The sequence below is a fragment of the Arvicola amphibius genome, chromosome 15 (assembly GCF_903992535.2).
Source record: "Arvicola amphibius chromosome 15, mArvAmp1.2, whole genome shotgun sequence".
NCBI classification, from domain to species: Eukaryota; Metazoa; Chordata; class Mammalia; order Rodentia; family Cricetidae; genus Arvicola; species Arvicola amphibius.
The window spans coordinates 53,136,720-53,157,784 of record NC_052061.1 but is presented as its reverse complement, the minus strand read 5'-3'; the positions used below and the strand labels follow the sequence as shown (position 1 = coordinate 53,157,784).

The following is a 21,065-nucleotide window of genomic DNA, read 5'->3' as shown; positions in this document are numbered from 1 at the left end:
CTTCAGCCTCAGACCAGTACAGCAGTCCCACCTCAATTTCCACCCCCAACGCAAATGGAACACTGTTTTGGGAGTCTCTTGGACTCCCGTGACCAACAACAATTCAAGGAGAGGTTTTATGTACCTGACACTGGGGATTTTGCCAGTCTCTGGCATTTGGGGGTAGCATTATCATCCCTGTGGCATAACTCCATTTAAACTATACGTGTACACACGCACACACACGTTTGAAGAATGTACCCCATCCGTTCTAGCGGAACAGAGAGTGCCTCTACCATCTGCCTAGCCAATACTTGAATAAATACCGCAGTTGAAAACACCAACAATAACAAAAGCTCACAATATGGAGACATTTTTTGTTGAGTTGAGATCACTCACCCTCAATTAAATCCACACTTTGAGGCAGAGTCTACGTCCTTCCTACTGACTCAGAGGGGCCTACCAGTTCAAGCTGCTGGAACTCCCTCCACCAATACTTTCTCACCTTGCATGTTTACAAAGGCCATTAAGAAAAATAAAAGGGGTTGCTGATGCTAAAAAAAATAAATAAATAAACAAACAAGCAAAAGCCAAAAAACCAAACCAAACAACAACAACAAAAAAAACCACCTTGGACTTCCAGGTCTATCTTCTGGAACTTAGAAAACAGAGACTTCCCTAAAGATCTCATTATCTGCAAAGTTCGACATCAGTCAACACTTTTTTCTGCCTATGACAGGCAACAATTCCTGTTGATTCACACTTCTTCCAGGATGCTCCCTACACAGCAAATTAAGAGGTGGGGATGATCACGGTTTATCTTTAGGTTGATTTGCATAGTAAGATCAGATTTGAAAGGGCTGAGGTGTCTTTGAAGGCAAACAGACTGACTGACTGTTCAGGGAGCAAGGAACCAAGGTTCAGAGGCCAAGCTCCATTCTGAGAACCCAGAGAAGTTAGCAGGGACAGCGCACCCACTAACTCCCCAAAACACCCTCCTCTCAAGGCTGAGGATCCAAACGTAAGCATTTGCTAGTAAGCTCTCCTTGTAAGACGCCAGGGTGCTGGAAACCTGGCATCAACAGAAACTGAAGGGTGATACCAAATGCCCACAGTGGCGCTTTTCCAAAGACAAGACCCCTGATTGTTCCATGCTGTGGCTTCATTTCCCAGGGTACACAACACAAGGCGTCAGAACAAGGACAGGTGTTTACTGTCCCTTTTCCTATCCCACATGTCCTGCCTATGAATAGAGTGTGAAATCAGTTGAATAAGTGTGTAAGCAGAACACTTGTGTATCGACATACTGAGTGGAATTCCTCTCATCCTGTGCCTGTCTGTGCTATGCTCTCTCAGATGCCAGGGTGCCTCATTAGCAATCATAAGCAAAAGGGATGCTCTGTGACCAGACAGTGCACTGCCCATGCTATCAAGAGGCCCCACCACCATTACAGCTGTCTCTGCATGGAATCACCACGTGGGTGTCCCTGTCTGAAGCCGGAGACAGCAGGTTCTTAATGAGTGTATGGTAGTCACAGGGTGTGAGCAAGCCTCAGCTTGCTGAGGGCAGCGTTTGGAGGAATCTCATAGGTAGACAGCATCTACATAGCTTCAGTGAAAACACTCAGAAGATGGACACAGTAAACAGTTCAGGAACGATTAATCAGGAAGGATAAGAAAATCACCCCACATCACCCCAACTGACCATCAGGCATCTCCCAACACTTTTGCACACGCTTTCCATCAGGTTCTTGAGCTTAAGTGTGAACAAAGGAGAAAGGAGATAATCAGGAAAGGAAGGCAAGCCCTCTAAGTGCTGGTCTGTGTTCCTGAGAAAGGCACACTCCAAGTACTAAGTTAAAATGTCCCTGTGATGGGAACCTCTACCCTCTGACCATGTGAAGAGTTCACAAAGCAAATCCTTCTTCATTATACAACTTATAGTAAAATACACACACACCTGTGTGTGTATGTGAGTATGTGTGTGTGCACACGCGTGTGCGTTCTGGTGGAGGTATATGGAGTCCAGAGGGCAACTTTGTGCTGTCCTTCTATGGTGATGCCTATCTTGATTTTGATTTTTTGTTGTTGTTGATTTTTGTTTGTTGTGTGTTTGTTTGTGTTGGGTTTGGGATCAAACTCAGGTCCCCTGTGCTTTAATCAACTGGGCTATCTTGCAGATCTCAAAAATAACACAATACGTATGTCAGTGTTAAACTGACTATACTGTAAAATATCTTACATTACTAGAATTATGATCCTTGGGCATCCATCAAAATATACAGCTTGGGATTCCTCAACACAAAATTGGCTTCTGAAGATTGCTTGGGAATCAGCAAGAGTGATTCACACAAAAGTGTGGGGCAAACACCTGAATATCAGTGGTGTAATTACAATCCTCTCCAGACCAACAGGACAGCTGGGTGACCTTAGCACTTTAGGGTCTCTGATGTATCCTAAGGAGGGCTGGTGGCACATTCAGCAAGACTTACTAGATTTCAGAGCTCTGCTTCTCTGCGCTGCCAACCAAACACCAGACAGTGACACTCACCACTAACAGAACAGAGCCAGGGTTCTGGAATCACTATCTGTGCCAGACAAACAGGGTCAAGCTGTACCAGCATTTACAAACTGTAAGGGCATAGATTTAAAGGACTCTGGTAAATCCTTGATCTTCACCCCCACGCCCCCCAAAAGGCCCCCTCTCTGGACCTACTAACACTGAAACAGGTTTGCTTGAGTGCTGATGGCTGCCTACATCTGGAAGATAAGATCTAGCATGCTGGGGAATAGCAACCCAGAGCATGCCTCAGCCTGCCAGAACGTGAATGCCGTCATGCCTCCAGAAGACGCCAGGGTCAGCAGAGAAAACACTGGCACACTGTGATTAAGAACTGTGTCACACCGGAGAATCATAGGTTACGTCTGTGACACACGCACTGTTCAAGAGTGTGCTATTCAATAGCGGTGGCTAGAGCAGGGAAGGTGGCTCAGTGGGCAGAGTGCCTGCCTACCATGCAGGAACTCCTGGGTTCAATACCAGCACTGCTAAAACTGGGCATGGTGACTCACACCGGCGATCTCAGCACTTGGAAGGTGGAGAAAGACGAGGCAGAAGTTCAAGGTCATCCCTGGCTAAACAGCAAGTTTAAGGCTAGGCTAGGCTACATAGTAGCCTGTCTCAAAGTGGGGACTGGTGGTGTTTAGCAAATACTCAAAGCTGTTTAAAGGATGTAGCACTCTGCTAACTGAAATAATCACTAGACAACACATATTGTTTTTCACAAGCCTAGACACCTCTGCTTCCATTGGCAGGAGCTGCTCTCTACCTGGAAGGCCACCAAAACCCCTACGTGGTAAACATAAGGCTCCCCCTCTACCATTTGTGGTCTAGGCAAACCGCAATCTCAGGGCCTCTGGTCTTTGTGCCACCACAGAGCTTGGGGTGGATGGCAGCCCAGCACCACAGCAGATACAGTGTTGAGTCCTTAAGGCCACTTGGCTCTAAAAACTGGGCTAGAGAGGCAGTGTCCACTGCAGGGTCCATAGCAGATACCATGAACTGTTGGTCCAATCCTCACCACCCTCCTCCCTTGGGTGAGGAAATACATCAGACTTTGGTCTAGCAACACAGGACTGTCATCAAATCAAACTGCCACCACCATCCTCGGGAGTTCAACAGATCTGATCACCAGACAACATCCCAGCTACTCTCGTAGGAAGTGGGTGGGGAGGGTCATGGCACGCCTGAGCACCTAGCTTCTCCCCCAGTCAGCTGCATGCAATTCTGCCCTAACTGTGCACGCTCTCAGGGTCTCGGGGAGATGTATACAGGTGGGGAAGGACTAAGGGAGGCTGTTCAACTATAGGAAAGCTATGGGGAAGGACTGAGGAGAGGCTGCTCAACTATAGGAAAGTTATGGGGAAGGACTAAGGGAGGCTGTTCAACTATAGGAAAGCTATGGGGAAGGACTAAGGGAGGCTGTTCAACTATAGGAAAGCTATGGGGAAGGACTGAGGAGAGGCTGTTCAACTATAGGAAAGTTATGGGGAAGGACTAAGGAGAAGCTACAGGAAAGCTATCGACCCTGCTGAGTAAAAATGCTCCACAGGAACCTTTGGGGAGCAGGGAGCACTGGAATTCTGTGAGTAACCCCTCATTTATGCTCTGGAAGTGCTCCATAAACTCACTGGTGCTCCAGGGTGAATTCTGGTGGCATTGTACCTTGGTCTGTTGCAGGGACCTTAGGAAGGAGGAAGACATTTATATCTCCCCAAGGAAAGAATTTTAGCAATAATTTCCCAGAATTCCCTGAGAATAAGTATAAGGAATAGATAAAAGCCAGCAGAAGCACAGACTCGGGCTGGAGAGATGACTCGGTGGCCATCTCGTGTTACAGAAGCATGAGAGCAGTTCGGATCCCCAAGACCTATGTCTATATCTGCAGTGCACACCCTGTAAACCTGGCTATGAGAAGTGAGGACAGTAGGATCCGTTGGATTTGATGGCTAGACATCTTAGCTAAATCTGTGCACTTAAACATAGAAGCTATTCCATCTCAAAAAATGAAAGTGGAGAGCCATTTAAGAAAACACCTGCTGTCAGCTTCTGGGCTCCACAATGTGCACACCTGCTCACAAACACACGCACAGGTGTGCTACATGCACACGCATAAAATGCAAAAGAAAGAAAACGTGAGCTCTGGAGCCAGAGGCCTGAGTCTCCCCACCTCGCTTGCTCTATGCTATGAAGTCATGTGACTACAGGGAGCTGGTCAACTGTTTATCTGCCAAGATGCAAATGTCAGGGCTACAAGAAACGACCATCACCATAAGCACTCGGTAAATATTAACTATGTATATCATGGCTGTTTTTAATTTCCATTTCATAGAAATGATTGAGACTGGAGAGCCTTAGGAGGCTGACTGAGCTTCCCGCCCTCCCTTCTTCTTCCTGATGAGAACGCTGAGGAGATGGGTAGAGCTGTAACAGTGGGAGGACACGGAGGACACGGAGGACACGGAGGACACGGAGGACACGGACACAGGACACGCAGGACACGCAGGACACGCAAGACACAAGCATACGGACAGACATCCACTTACTGCAGTGGCATCTGGAGCAGCGGAGTGGAGCGTGAACACATGCTCTGGAATACATACTACTGAGACTCGAAAGGAGCAAGATTCTGACACACGGTAAATATTGGTATGATCCTGGGGACATCATACCATGTGACATAACCAGAGAGAAAGAGAAAAGCTGGATGATGCCCTTTCTGTGAGGGACTTAGAGGGTCAGATTCACAGAGAGGGTGGGAGAGGAGAGAGAGAGCAGGAACCACGGTTTAACAGGTTTAGAATACCAGTTGTGCACAATGATGGAACTCTGGGGATGGAAGGTGTGTGATGTACACCGTACACCAAATGGTCATGCTAGTAAACATTATACTCTCTCTATATATATTTCTCTACAATTTAAAAACAACAGGATACGGGCAGGGAAAGCAGCGCAGTTGGTAGAGCACTTGCCTAGTGTGCAGGAAGACCATTTCTTACCCAGCACTGCATAGAACCAGGCAGAGGGTATGGGGTGCAAACCCATAATCCCAGCACTTGAGAAGTGGAGGCAGGGGGATCAGAAGCTCAAGGTTGTCACGAGCTATATAGCAAATCCTAGGCTACTCTGAGCTACAAGAGACACTGTCTTAAAAAAAAAATCAAATAACAAGATCAATTAACAAAATTAGTGTGATAAAATATGTATTGGAAATGATTGACTAAAAAGAGGGCCAGACAACCAACCTCTCACCTGGGCTTGTTCAAAGCGGTTATTCAGGTCTGGGCTGTAGTCACAGAAATCCTGTCTTGAAGACAGAAGATGAGGCATGCTGTTTCACGCGCCACTCTGCCTCAAGGGAACAGCTCTTCTCTGGAACCTCTCTGCACACATGCCATCTCCAGGGTACACCGCCTGCAGGTGGCACCCACAGTTCTTGACAACCAACTTCTCCCTAAAACGCCCATGCTGCCATGGCTGACAAAGGCTTTTAGTATAACACTCGGAAATGCTTTCTGTTTTCTCCTCATTGTTACTGCTGTGGTCTGGGTTTTCTCTGGGTGGGAGGGCGAGGGGAGACACCCATCCTTCTAGGATCCTGCTGTGCTTTCTTCGCAGTTATTTGCGGTCCATCACCCACGTCGCGGGAAGGATGGAGAGGCTTCTCAGAGAAGAAAGCTCTTTCTGTATCACCCGTACTACATGGAAACAGGGTGGAAATGCTGCTTATACATGCATGACTTCTTATGGAACTAACAGAAAGTGGGGTTGTGGGGCTGGAGAGATGGCTTGTTGGCTAGGACGGCTTGCCACTCTTCCGGAAGACCCGCATTCAGGTCTCACCAGATCACAAGCACCTGCAATTCCAGCTCCCGGAGATGGGACCCTTTTTTACTTGGCATATATTTCCCCACATACACGAATAAAAATAAAAATAAATATTAAAATTCGATCTAAAAGAAAGAATTATAAAAGTTTCCTCTCACAATAAAAATTACGGCTATAAAAGTGGTGTTTCAAGTCTAAATAACAGAGGTCTTCATAGAAAGGAAAAGAGAGGACTCTGGGAATAAAAGATATTGAGATCACAGGTGAGGCCACAGTAGATGGTCGCACGTTATAAAAGAAAGTTTCATACAAATAAACTCATATAAGTGGACTGGGGATATAGCTCCATTGATAGAACGCCTGCCTAGCTTGTACAAAGCCTGGGGTTTGATCCCAACCACTGCCAAAGAAAAAGAGGGAGAGAAGGAAAGACACAGGTAGAAAGGGCAAGAGAAGGAGGGAAGGAGATGAGGGAGAGACAGAATAAATACATAAAGCTGGTGTTTTGATGAGGCAAGCTATTTGTTTGACCTAGTACCTTTCTCAGTGTGTAAACGTGAAGTTTAGAGGCAGGCATGGATTCTGACTCATCCCACAAGACCTCTGGGAAGGCTACGGACAGATAATACTGGCTCCCAACACGTGCTAAAACGAAACCCAGTAAGCTTGTGAGAACTCCTTTCTCAGCTCCGCTAAGACACAAACCACTGACAAGATGTGCCTTACTTCACTGTTCTTACAAGTCGTACTTTGGGAATTACTTCACTAAAGACAAGCGCCCCACAACCCAAAGCCCATAACCTGACTTCAGCTGCTACTCCTGGGATGACCGGCATCTCACAAACAAAACAGCATCGGTGGCCGGCATCTGCCTAACCTCCGATCAGAAACAGGAACTGGCTTCTGATTCAGAACACGTGTGGCAGGAAGCACGGGCTGCTGTGCTTCACGACCGAGATTGGTGTGCAGAACGAACTACCAAGGTGGGATTCCACCGAACACTCTCCCTTCCCCAACGGCTGCATATCTAGCATGACCAGAGAGCATCAAAGCAGACTGTGTATGATGCTCAGGGAAAGTGACCTTGGCAGTTGTGCGTGTCACATAGATGAGAGGCGGCACAGTGGAGCGTATTCATTACCAAGGATGGAGATAAAAAAAAAAAAAAAAAAAAAAAAAAAAAAAAAAAAACCCGGAATCCCACTGAGGCAAAACAGTCTATTCAGTTTTTCCGTCATTTTCTGAAGTTAGGCAGACTTGCTAGTCCAGGCTAGACCCTTCTGCTTTAACTTCCTGGGACAGAGTCCATGCCATCGTTTCAGACAGCCCACTAGGGTGGGGCCCCCTCCACAAAGCCAGCAGCTGACATGACAGCCCTTGACGTGACTGGTAGCCCTTGCCCTCGATCCCTGAAGCCTATGACAGTGCCTAGGACAGAATTGGCCCTGTTCTAAATGTCGCTGAAAGTGTGAAACTGGCAGTTGTGGCTCGTGATCATTTAAGATCACGGATGTTAGGGGGAGGCTTGGGGAAAGAACCACATTCGCCTGCTCCCCACTAGAAACCCTTCCCACCTGATGAGGACAAAATGCTCAGGATTTTCCAGTGACCTTTGTAAGGAGGGCTGATTTTATGTGGATTCAGCTCTGTACTGTGCTAATTTCGAAGTCATCCTAATAGTGGCTGGCAGGGGCTGGTGGAGAGAGGGGCTTGGACGTGGAGAGGGTCGGAAGGCATCCCCCTTAGCAGCAGCCACCTGCCTCAGGCACTGAGATCCTGTGGCAGGAACTTGCACACAGTGCTGGGCCAGACAGCACCAACTTCCTTCACTGGGAATGAGCTAGAGCAGGGACTGACCAATCACAGAAGAGCAGTAGAAGTTAATCTTCAACAGGCACTCCTCAGAAGTGCTGGCAGGCAGTGCTCAGCCAGGGTTCCTACTCAGTGGTCCCTGCACAGCCACACCCCCTGGGGAGGCGGTGCCTAGCCAAGCCTAGCCAGTGTGGCCAGCACACAGTGGCAGCTGAGAGTGCCTGTAGACACACAACCTCTGTGTCGCCACGGTACTCCAAGGGGCGTTCAGGAGCTGCTGCGATGTTCTGGGGGAACTTCCAGGGGTGGGAACATGCCTCTGCAGGTGAAGGGTTTTCCAAGGAGGAACAAAGCCCTGGGGCTGATCCTCAGCCCTGAACAGAACCAGGAGTGTTGGCTGCTGCACACCCAGAATCCCAGGACTGTGGAGGCACCGGCTCAGACGTTCCAAGTCCTAGGCTACGTAAAGAGTTTGAGGCTAGTTGGGTTCCAGGAGCCCTGCTTCAAACTAACAACACACATCCCCCAAAACACCACGAACAAGAAACAAGCAGAACTCAGTCCTCTCGGCACCCATGACAGGTTTGCTTGTAAGTAGCTGTGTCAGAATCCACCCTCTGAAAGAGACGGATGACGTCATCTTTGTGGTCCAAGGGCAAAGTGCATGCCTACCAGGTGAAAGGCCATCCCAGAACTGAGCCTAAACCTCTTTTTCCTTCCCTTTTGAGGAAAAAAAAATAATGTGAAATTCTTGAGGTTTCAAAAGTTCACCTTGAGATGTGGGTCATAGCAGCACATGAGTGGGGAATGGCTAAGAGTTGCGGCATAAAGAGACAGTGATTGGACACAGAACCTCACACACGCTGGGAAAAATGCTCCAGCACTGAGCCAGAGTCCTGGACCCCGAAGGCCAGGATGGAAGATCCCAGAGAGAACCAAGGCGGAAGAGGAGTTGCTGAGCCCAGCACCTTGTTCAGGGGCAGAGCCGGAGAGGAGCACCATGGTCTCCTGCACCGTCAGCACCAGCCGGGCAGACATGGAGACAGCCAGGGTAGAATTAGCCCTGGAGGGAGGCGTGCAGACAGGTTGTGATGATGGCACGCACTTGCTTTAATAGCAGAGTGAAGACCGGGCAGGGGTGGAGTGTGGTCTGAGGTACAGGCAGGTGCATGCATAAGGGGAAATACCACACAGAGGCAGAAGCGTGACGAGAGCCAGAGCACTGTGGGACGACCTTGAACAGTGGCAGGAAAAGGAGCAAGCTGGCTCAGCTCGGCTTGCCTTCCATGCTGGCGAAGGGACTCTGCCATCATCACATGAAGTACAGTCACTTAGGAGAGGAGGTATGTCCAGGTGGCCATGTTTGATTCAGTGACAGAACCCTTAAGGTTAACTGTGGAGGATGGGCTGGGGAAATGTAGCCAAACCATGGCGTGCTTGCCTGACAGGCGGAGAGCCTTGGACCCTATCCCAGGGAGCCTTACAAAGGAAATGGAGGGGGGTGGAAAAAAGGAGGAATTCAGGAGTAATCAAAGAACCAGGGAGGCACCAAAAGAACAGTACAGAAACTCAACTGTCAGGACCAAAGGGCACAAACTTCTGTATCTCAGAACTAACAACAGGAGTGTGTGCTTCTGGCAGCACATACAATAGCAGTGTGGCACTGGGGTGGATTTCATAACAGTTGGGGCCCAAACACAGAACCGGCAGCGAGGTCCCCAAAGGAGACAAAAAGGCTGGCCAGCTTGGCACCTGGCTTAGCTCCAGGGCAAAATGCCGGATTTCAGTGTGGCATTATTCTCACTTCATGGTGTGAGCAGGTAAGTTAGGTCACTTCGTTGATCCTGGGTGTTGTTAGTCTCTCTGGCCATAAAACACGGCTAAAAATAGCACCTTCCAGGGTTATGGTGAGGATTAAGCGGGTTAGAGAAAGAAATGTTCTCAGCAGATGTACACCAGCTTCAGCATGCAGCTCTGACTGACGGCTAAATGCCAGCTGCAGCAGGCTGTGCGAGGAATGCTTTTCCTGCAAAGAAGTCATGGCCTGCATTTCCACAAGGCCAGAAATGGGGGTCCTCGAGCAAGGATGATAACAAACAGTACCATGAGTGGATACAGCTAGAAAGGGTATCTACAGTCAACGCGGCTAATCTCAACCTTCTGTTGCTATGCAGACCCAGACTATGAAAGTGTCTTCTCAACCTTCTGTTGCTATGCAGACCCAGACTATGACATTGTCTTTCTTTTCTTGGTATAAGGTCTCTGAGGCAGTTCATGTAGCATAAGGTGATTTTGAACTTCTGAGCCTTCTGCCTTTGGCCCCCTGCAAATATACCATCACGCTGAATCTATGCAACGTGCATGCGTTCACTGAGCCACATCCTGGGGTCTCCTTTGCTTCCCTTTTCCAGCTGAAGAGTGTTCCATAAGGAGACAGAGCGCCCGGGGGTGGGGAGCGTTAATTACAATATAAGTATTATAAATATTATGGGAAGAGAAACTAAGGAGGTGTGGCTGTCATCACCCTGTCAAACCACACCTCATTTAGGAGTGCCAGAAGATGCTGGGCTGCAGGAGGGGGCTAGGGCCCAGCTGAGTCCACACAGCAGCAGTGTGAGTCTTCCAGGTCAGTCTGCAGGAGAAGGAGACAGCTCCAGAGCACCCCCTGTTGCCGAGGCACACGTGCCTGCATGTGTGAACTACCATGCAGAGGGAAACAGGCCCAATGCCAACATATTCCTCAAGGGCTGCTCATACGCTTTGAGCAAGGGTTTTTGGCTTTTTAAAGGGAAGAATCCTACCCCCATCTTCTGAATTCTGATGCTTTGAGTCTTAGAAAGACCCTCACATGGCGAATGTAGCATTAACACCATGCTTGAATTGATCCTCTCTACAGCATACAACCCTCACACCTGGGGAGCTGCGAACAGCCCAACAAGCGGGAAGGACCACGCCTGGGATACATTGTGTAAAGGCTGCTGTGCTGGAGAACACGTATATCAGTAGGGTTACCTACAGCAGAGAAAACATGTGCTAGGTCTACAGAGCATAAGAACACCCTGTATGATGTCAGCTCGGGGCAAGGTAGGTAAGGACATGGCATCCTCTTTTCAAGTGGGGCAGCGGCATTGCTGCGAAGTGCACAGCTCCTTCAGACAGTCAGGAGTGTCCCTCTTGCCCTGTCTACTGCTGACTAAACAGGCCGCATCTGCTCAATGCTTGCTACCACTGCCTGGATTTAAAAGAAGCCAACCTACCGTGTGGTGAGGGAACAGGTTGGCGGTATCTAGGAAGTTGCTAGGAAACACTGGCCATGGAAAGGGAGACATGGCAGAGGGAATTCTGGGAAGCCAGCCAAAAGGAGGGTCTCTCAAGGCCATCACTGTGTGGGCAAGGACCAGCTCAGGAATGCAGTAGGGAAAGCCAGCCCTCTTCTCGTTTGTGACGGGCACTGGGATTCTGATGCCCATGACTCTGCCATTCTGCCAGGTCATCGTTCTGTAACGATCCTGCTTGGAAGGCTACCCTTTATGGCGTAGGGTGAAAAAGTCCACTTAGAGTTAATGACCCAGGAACCAGGGCTATGTTTATCCTGGCTTCTGGGCCAATGTTTGATGGCTCCACTGAGGTGATGTTATGGCCCGACACTCCCAACAGTCCCAGAGAGCCAGGGGAAGCTGCCCTGGAGGCTGTGGAAGAGGCCTTAGGGAGAGATGGAAGTCAAGGGGCAGCTTATTCACACTTGGCTTCCGTTAAGAATTGGGTACTGACTGAGCACCAGCCTGCCCAGGATACAGGGGCAAAGAAGCTAATGTTCCCTGCCATTGTCAGGTTGAACCTGAGGAAGTAGATCACGATCCGTAACAACCAGTGAAAAGGAGAAAAAAGTCCGTTATAATAAAAAGTGTGGCAGGAAGTGCCACAGAGCAGAGGGCAGCTTGCAGTTTGGACCCACCACCCTGAGAAACAAAAATATCACAGATTCAAGAATAAAGCCAGAGAAAGAGAGAGACAGAGACAGAGAGAGAGAGAGAGAGACAGAGAGAGAGAGAGAGAGAGAGAGAGAGAGAGAGAGAGAGAGTGAGCGAGCAGGTTTTAGTGGCTAGGTGATGTCAGAGAAGAAGAAGCCAGCAACAGATGGCAGGCAGGAAGGACCCCGGCATCACAGGCAATGCCTCTGGCGACAGTGACTCAGATTTTCACTTGGAATTAGGTGATGTGGAAGTCTATGGGGGTGGTGCTGAGCAGAGGAGATACACTACAGCTCTGGCTTCCAGCGCAAGGACACGCAGGACGACTGCTGCACAAGCCAGGAAGGACACTGGCTGCAAGCAGGGCCAAAAGGTCACAGACACTCAGGTCCCCTACTTCCACTCTCCAGTCAGCTCCAAAGGTTGTCCCACAGACACCTCCCAGGCTCCATTTCTGACGCTGGTCATTAACAGGCTGCCTTCCGTGGCCACCATGGAACCAGTACAGGAAATTCATTGCCGGGGCAATCGATAGGGAGCTGGAACAAACCAAATGGGCTTCTGTACATTCACAAGTCAAGGGTTTGATGTTAAGGTCTATTCTAAAGTTTTGGCTAATCAAGTGAAGAAGAGAGTCACAATAGGGGAAGGACACACAGCTTCGGGTGCAGACAGAGGACCATGCAGCCATCAGCTCATACCAAATAAGAATGTCAAAGAGGGCACTGCCCAACCGGAACTCAAAGGCGATGCCCCAGCTAGAGGTACAAGCTTGGGAGTCTTTTGCCTAGCCTGAGAACCCGAAGACTCTGTTCCAGAAATCCTAGCTCTCTGTGCTCCTGAAGAAAAGAAGGAAGGAAGGAAGAAAACAGTATAGAGAAGGGGAGAAAGGGCGGGTCCTGCAGAAGCCCAGGCCTAGAGGACTAGATGACATGGGGTTAGGAAGAAAAGCAAGCAGAGTGGGCAGAAAGCAGGTGGGACAGCACAGCTGGGAAGAGTGAGAGCAGAGTGGGGACTGCTAGTGGGTCGTGCAGAGCAGGGTCAGACAGAGACGTAGTGAAGGGTTCAAAGGAGGATGGGAGGGTCACAGAATGTGGCTTATTCGGGAGAATGTTTGACTGACATTCACAAGGTTGTGGGCTCCGTCCCCAGCACCACATCAAGGGGGAGTGGTGGCACACACCTGCCATCCCAGCACTCAAGAGGTATAGGCAGGAGGCTCGGAAGTCCCAGGCCATTCTTAGCTGCACAGGGAGTTGGAGTCCAGCCTGGGCTACATAAGACTGGGAGAAGTGTGTGGGGAAAATGGAGACAGCATGGTTTGTTGTGAAGAGAAACAAGGAGATGATGGGGGGGGGGGTATAGTTAAGGGATTTTTCTCCAGGACGAGAGTGGTAGAATGCGGGACAGTGTGGGTGCAGAATGCAGGACAGTGCAGGTGCAGAATAGTGCAGGTGTAGCATGCAGAACGGCATGGGTGTAGCATGCAGGACAGTGAGGGTGTAGAATGCAGGAAAATGCAAGTGTAGAATGCAGGACGGCGTGGGTGATGAGGCAAGAAAGATGCAGGGCAAAGGAGAAAGAGCCGCTAGCACTGGAGCCCAGAGCAGGCTAACAAGGAACAATCCAGCTCCAGGATTTTCAGCACCACTGAATGCATGGGTGGTTACAGGACCCTAGAGCAAGACAAAAGGAAGAGTAGTCTCGGAGCTATTTAACTATGATGGGAAATTCAACCTTTGGTTTTTAAAGGGAATATTATTAAATGCACATCAGAAGAAAGCCATACACTGCTCAGTTATGCAGGACATCAGGCTTCTAGATGCTTCCTTAAAAGTACTTTGAGAGGACAAAACAATTACTCTATGTAATAATTTGTGGCTTGGAAAAAACACATTTGGGAATAAAGTCTACTTGATCTATCACACTAAATGGTAAAGCTAAGGGCCTCCAATGGCACGGATAAAAGCACCACACGGATGTGAACGCCACAAAGCCTGTCTCTAGCACATCCTTCAGTGGTGTGATAGCATTTATTTACCCCGCGTTATTAGAAAGTGAATAGTCACTAGCCCTCAATTTTCACGTCAATTGAAGGGAAAAGATTCCATTTTCTATAGAGTCTAGGACTGAAATTGACTTAGCATCTCGGAACTGTCAAAAAAAATTCCTTTTACAGAAAGGTTTCCTGTCTAGAGACCACAAAGCAGGTGCCACCCTCTGACGCGGACACTATGTTCACACTGTAGGTCTGCAGAGGACAGCAGCTGCCAGCTCCGTAGCCGGCAGCACTGTGGTGTTAGAAGATGCCACTTAAAAGCTCTAATGAGGGGAAGGACACATGGGAAATGAGGATCAGCGCCCTGGACTCACCATTGCTAACAGCCCCATCTAACACTTACTTTCCGGGGATAAGAAACGGGAAACCCTGTTCTGATATGAATTAAAAGCAGCACATTCTAAGTCCTTGGGATTTACAGATTCAGAACTTAGCTCAAGAAAACCTTCCCAGTTTGAACAATTATAAAACATGGTTATTCGCTGTTGCGGAGTCAATAAAAAACAAACAAAAATACAATGAAAAACGTCTATGTCCTAGTTCTTTCCATTTCAAGGGGCCACTCCGTGTTTTGTTTACAGGGATGGTTTTGTGAATGTATTTTCTGTTCTATTTATTTTTTTTATCTTTTTGAGACAGGGATTCATGTATCCCAGGCTGGTTTTGAGCTCACTAAGCTCACCTTAAATGTCTACCTTTCCTGCCTCTAACTCCTAAGTTCTGAAATTATAGGCGTGTATCACCATGCCAGGTTTATGAGGTGCTGGGGATTGAATCCAGGGCTTCGTGCATGCAAGGCAGGCACTCTACCAACTGAGCTAGCCCAGCCCTGAAGTAACGTGTTTTAATTGAAGTCCTTAAATCTTTAGAGGAATGCACAGGCCACCATCTAATTTCACCAGGGTGAACCTGGCCCCCTTAATCCACGCGGAGACTGGGCCTGTGCCCTACAAGCTCATAGGCCTTGCTGGTTTTTCAAAGGTGAAATACCTGCTCTACCTGCTCTTTAAGGTCCAGGTGAGGGTCTTCCTGGGCGAGTTGGGGGCTATATGTGTCCACGGAAGCAGAGCGGCTTCAAGGCCTCGCCCACCCAAACTGACTCCAGGCCAGCCTTTACTGAAGGGCTTCTGTCTTCATATTCACGTTTGATGAGGACAGGGAGTTCTCACATCCTCAGGAGACAGAAGCTAGAGTTTGTATCTGAGTGTTCTAGGGTGGACGGAGACTCAAAGCTTCTTACAGGGCAGCCAGGCTCACCCTAAACAGGAGACAGTTGGGTTCCAGCACAGGGGCAGATGGTGAGGCCAGGTGGCTCTTCGTAGAAGCAATCCTTACTCAGTATGCCCTTCTCAACCCCATGTGTGGACAAGTGGGTCTCCTTCAACGTACTGAGGGAAGCCGCCAATATTACCACCCTAAAAGCCCTTTCATTAACTGCTTTGTTTCTCTGGAGCCTCTAACGAACTAAGGACTGACCCGTGACAAGAGGTCCCTTCAGGCCCAATCATTTGGTTACTGATCTTTGTACTTTTCTCTCATCCCCAGTGGGGAGATGACTGCCACTCACACCCCCTAATCCAGTCCTGCTCCCCAACACAGTCCAGGGTCCCCTTTGTTGCCATGCTATGTGGGAGACCAGTCATCTCAGAGCCAGTGATCTATCATCCAACTGGTACCCACTCCTGATGTCTAAAGACACAGGACTATCTGCATCCACTGAGAAAAGTGGATAATTTAAAAACAAAACAAAACAAAATAACCTGAGAGGTGGAAAAAAACCCACATCCCTGTCTTCTGAACCAGCAACTTAAACCCCCAACCATGAAATCATTATCAAAAGTTCCAAATTGACTATAATAGAAATCACCAAATCATCCAAATTGATGGCATAAACAAAACTCGTCAACAGCCGCTAAGAATTCATTGAAAGTAAATTTATTATTTGGATTTTTAAAAAACTTCTTTGAGACACATTTCGTGTATCCCAGGCTGGCCTCGAACTCACTATGAAGTGGAGGACGACCTTGAACTTCTGATCCTCCTGCCTCCTCGTCCCAGGTGCTGGGAGGACAGGCATGCACCACCACACCCAGGTTTTAGGGTGCTGGGGATGGAGGCCAGGGGCTTTGTTCAATCAGGGCAGGTACTCTAGACTGAGCCGCAGCCCGCCACCAAGCTTTTAAAGAACAATTTGTGCTGCTCAAAACAGTTTGAATCTGGCATGCTGTTCATCTCTTCTCCGGCTTCAGTTTGGCCAGGCTGGGTGAGAAACACGTACAGACAAGGTTAGTAAGCACAGTTAGGGAGCCGCCACATGCACTTGCCATTCCCTGAGAAGCCCGATGTGGCCGTCAACGCCACACCAATGAGGTCTGAGGCTTGCTCTTGGGATCCTACGTGATGACTTCCCAGGAGCTAGCTCTAGCGGTGGATCTGAGGTTACCCGGACATCTCACACCTGGTTCCCTATGCTCTCTTCCAGATTCAAGTCAAGCAATGTGACACGTTACGTGTGGCTGTTGTAACTGGAATGAGAGGATTCGGTTTTTAGTGAAATTCTGACATTAGTGAGATGGCTCAGTGAGCAAAAGTGCTCGCTGCTGCCAGTCCCAATGACCTCGATTACATCCCTAGGACTCACAGACTCTCACAGGTTGTCCTCCGACCTCCACATATGTGCCACTGAATGCATGCGTACACACATGTGCACAGACGAGAGAGATAAATGTCTGAAACTTTAAAGAAACACTGAAGCCTTGTTCTTGCTTCCCACAAGGATAGGTTTTCCCACTGTCATAAACCTCACTTGCCATCCTAGCTTCAGAGAGGGTGGAAACAGGAAGCAGAGGAGGCTCCAAAGGTTCACATCCAACCTGGGCCTCAAAGCAACAGCCTGTCTTACAAAGCAAACAAGGGTCCAGGAACATGGGTCAGTGGATAACGTGCTTGCACCCATGTAAAAAGCTGGGCATAGCTACACAAGCCAATAATCCCAGTGCTGAGGAAGGGAAGAAATGAGGATCTAAGGGCTTCACTTGCCAGTCAGTCTGGTTGACACAGCAAGTTCCTGGTCCCAGTGAGAGACCCTGTCTCAATATGGATATTGAGGAAATAGTATAGCAAAGCTATTGAGGAAGACACTCAGTGCTGACCTTTTGATTCTGTATGCACATACAAAGGGACCCCCCATTCTCTCTCTCTCTCTCTCTCTCTCTCTCTCTCTCTCTCTCTCTCTCTCTCTCTCTCCTCTCTCTCTCTAACACACCACATGCATATGACCACCAAAGCCTTCCTGCACGCCCATGCAAAACAAATAAACAAACAACACAAAAAGTAATAACACAGAGATATGTATAGTCAGGTTGTTCCCAAGAACCTTCCATCAGGGACAGCTACAGTTCTCCACAGGCACATAACAGATCCAATTTTCCAGCAAAGCATATCAAACTGATAAAAAGAGCAACACATCCCTTAATTATTAATATCTGCAAGACAGGATTTCAGTAGCTAGATGCTAATATCTTTGTCAAGATGGAGACCAAGGTCAAAATAAGGTTCAAAATGCTGCTGCTGCCCCTGCATGTGCCCGTGCACTCACCGGACAGCACCGCCTCCCTCGCTCCTTCTACAGTGAAACCCCAGGAAGCAGCAGAGTTCTCCGAACGTTTTCAGGTCTAGAATCTGAGAGCTCAACATTCACCTCTTCTAAACCTAACGTCCCCTGGTTTGGGCACTTCGTCCTTAGGACAGTTATACTCAGGCACCCCGCTTACCTGCTCAGCCAAGCCTCTTACCTACAAAGCCATCGGAATCGAGGCAGGGGTGCTCCACTTATGCTAAAGAAGATGCCATGTGTACGAGAAGCTAACACAAACACGAGGCATTCCACGTCTGCTACTGGAGTCTTCATCTACTTAAACTAGAGATTTAAAACTAACTCAAGGCAGCTAGCCGTCATATCTCACAAACTCCATGACTGGCAAACTGAGGAGGTGTTCATATGACTAAACAGTTGCTCTTGGAGCTATTTGTCAACAATTAAAGAATACTTGTGACCCTTCGATATAAGAAATAGGAGACCTTATGGCTGGGACATGGCAGTGGGTGATGGACACCCACCATCCATTTTGCAAGCGGATTCTTAAAACACAGCCCCTCTGATGTTGTTTTGATCTAAGACAGGGTCTCTCGACCGAGCCCTGGCTGTCCCGAAACTCACTATATAGATGAAACTGGCCTCAAACTCACAGAAATCTGCCTACCTCTGCCTCTCAAAGACTGAGATTAAAGGCATATGCTACTATGCTTGACTCACAGTCTCTAAATTTGACCCACATTATATTTAATCAAAACTGGAGCTGGAGAGATGGCTCAGCGCTTAAGAAGACTGGATGCACCTCTAGAGGGCCAGGTTCAATTTCCAACACCCAATAGCAGCTTACAACTGTCTATAGTTGCAGGGGATCATTTGCATCATGCATGCATGTGGTGCACATATCTATGCATGAAGTCAAAATACCCATACACGTGAAATAAATAAATCAATCTTTAAAAAAAATGTTAGGTAACTCAGGGTAGGAAGAATACATGCATGCATGTATACATTTATGTGAGTATGTGTGTCCAGAGTGTGTGTGTGTGTGTGTGTGTGTGTGTGTGTCAAGAGGAGGGAGACAGAGAAAATGAGAGTGTATGGGCAGATGAGAACTATGAGCCTCCTCACTGTAAAGGAAAGCTTATGTATTTAATTAATTAAACTGAGAGCAAAAGGAACTACATCAACTAAAAAGCTGGACTCCTGAGCTGGGGAGACAGCTTAGTAGGTATAGTATTTGCTGTACAAGCATAAGGACCAGAGTTCAGATCCCCAAACCCATGGAGAGTCAGGTACAGTTGTGTGCATCCGGGTGCACACATGGCAAGATGGGAGGCAGTGACAGAGAATCCCCAGCAGCTCACAAAGCAGGTGGCTGGGCGGATGCAGCGGTGAGTGGCAGAAGACCCTGCTTCAGTAAGAAAGTTGAGGACGGACCCTCCAGATTGCCCTCTGGCCTCCATGTGAACTCCCACCACGCCTAGACTCCCGACCTTAATGTCCCTGTCCTCTCAGCCTTTTTTGTTGTTGCTGTTATGGAAACCACAAGACAACAGAAAGAACAGTACAGAGACCTGCGGCTGCACTGCACTTCAGTCCTGCACGCGCTACCATATTTGAACCCCCGAACCTCTGTAAGCTTCAGAGAAAGCATACACACAAGTTCTGACCTATTCTTTAGAAGTGCCATGTACTGCTAAGGGCGTTGTATCCCTGCCTCACTCAAAGAACAAAGAGAAAGAAAGAAACTCATTTCAAGGTGTTACTACATTCAGTATGGAGTTTAAGGGGTGCAGGGCCTAGGGAATTCCACAGAACCAAAGGGCTAAGTAGTCTCCAATTCTCAACCCAGCAGGCATGGAAGGCATTGAAAATGCTTGAAAACTTGTAGTTGGATAGCTGGCTCAGTGGTTAACAGCACTTACTGCTCTTGCAGGGGACCTGGAGTTCAATTCCAAGTACCCACATGGTGGCTCAGAACTTTCCAAAACTACAGTTTTTGAGAATCCAGGAACCCTCTTCTGACCTCCATGGGTACCAGACAGTCACACCGTGCACATACATACACACAGGCAAAACATAACACATAAAACGAATCTTTAAAAATAATCAATAAAATGTTTGAAAACTCTAATGAGGCTCCACAATTCTAATAATAGAGAGAAGGCAAGATAAGACAACACACGTGTGCAGGTGTGCACATGTACACACACACAACATATACACACAAAGCCTTTTTATGATTATGCAAGCATAATCAAGAAAGAGCTGAAGTAGTAGTGTAGACATAGATCTCATCCATGCTCCAGGCAGAAAAGATGCTGTGATCCTACCCAGAGACACAATATATTCTCCCATGTGGAGTAAGACCAACTCTGTCTGGTGAGATCCTTGGCCTCCCTAGGGTTGATTTAGAGGTGTGTATATGACTGTCTATAAGCCAGGCAGGACATTGCAGCAGCATGGAACCCACAGCATGCAGACATGCCTACTGCTAGTCATCTCAGAAGCAGGGATTGTAGTATACATTAAAATAATTAACAAGTGATGAACTTTGAACATGCATTACCTTCGCTTTTCAAATGTAATTTGCTTTTAATAATGGTTGTACTTTAGTGTTTTGCAGTTTCTGAAATCTGGGCAATGGGGACTAACTCCATAAGCCGTCAACTACAGGTACCCATGAAAGTTGATGTGCCTGGGACCGACTGTCTTCCTAGCCATTCTTAAACATTGGGAGAATGTGAACTCAGTTTCACAAAAGAAAACAAAAACCTTTAGTGCAGTATGTCGGCCTGTGAGTTTCCAAATGGGCCGACTTTTTTCCCTAAAGCTGTTCCTCCCCTCACAGACGCTGCTCCTCAGGCTCCCATCCCCTCCACAGACCCACAGTGGAGAGTCCTATCCCTGAAGCCGCAAGCTGCAGACAAAGGACACTTATAATGAAAATAGTCCTTCAAGCTGGAACTTTATCTGTTATTTCCCATTAAGAACAGAGCCCTGGGCGGTTAAGAGCACTGGCTGCTCTTCAAGAGGTCATGAGTTCAATTCCCAGCAACCACATGGTGGCTCACCACCATCTCTAGTGGGATCGGATGCCCTCTTCTGGCATAAAGGTGTACATGCAGGCAGAGTGCTCATATACATAAAACAAATCTGAGAGAGAGAGAGAGAGAGAGAGAGAGAGAGAGAGAGAGAGAGAGAGAGAGAGAGAGAGAGAGAGAGAGAGAGAGAGAGAGAGAGAGAGAACACCCTGGATCT

At 48.1% G+C, this 21,065-nt stretch overlaps 1 protein-coding gene and 1 long non-coding RNA gene across 16 annotated transcripts in view; one reads left to right on the top strand and one right to left on the bottom strand.

Annotated features, from left to right (window-relative positions):
• The window catches only part of Pard3 (par-3 family cell polarity regulator), a 516,377-nt gene that overhangs the window by 142,851 nt on the left and 352,461 nt on the right, over positions 1-21,065 (bottom strand). For 3 of the 14 annotated variants that reach the window (XM_038312960.1, XM_038312962.1, XM_038312961.1), the window contains exon 21: positions 16,205-16,468. The exons of the other annotated variants lie outside the window; for them this stretch is intronic. In XM_038312960.1, coding sequence (XP_038168888.1) covers positions 16,438-16,468 — 31 coding nt within the window. In that variant the 3' untranslated portion in view covers positions 16,205-16,437. Of the gene's footprint in view, positions 1-16,204; positions 16,469-21,065 lie in introns of those variants that run through there. 14 annotated transcript variants of the gene reach the window in all.
• LOC119802079 lies at positions 3,634-6,484 on the top strand. 2 transcript variants are annotated; one of them, XR_005283344.1, is made up of 3 exons: positions 3,634-4,124; positions 4,872-5,178; positions 6,158-6,484. It is a non-coding gene; the product is annotated as an uncharacterized LOC119802079 (long non-coding RNA). The 2 variants fall into 2 exon arrangements; XR_005283345.1 differs by having other exon boundaries at positions 4,872-5,188.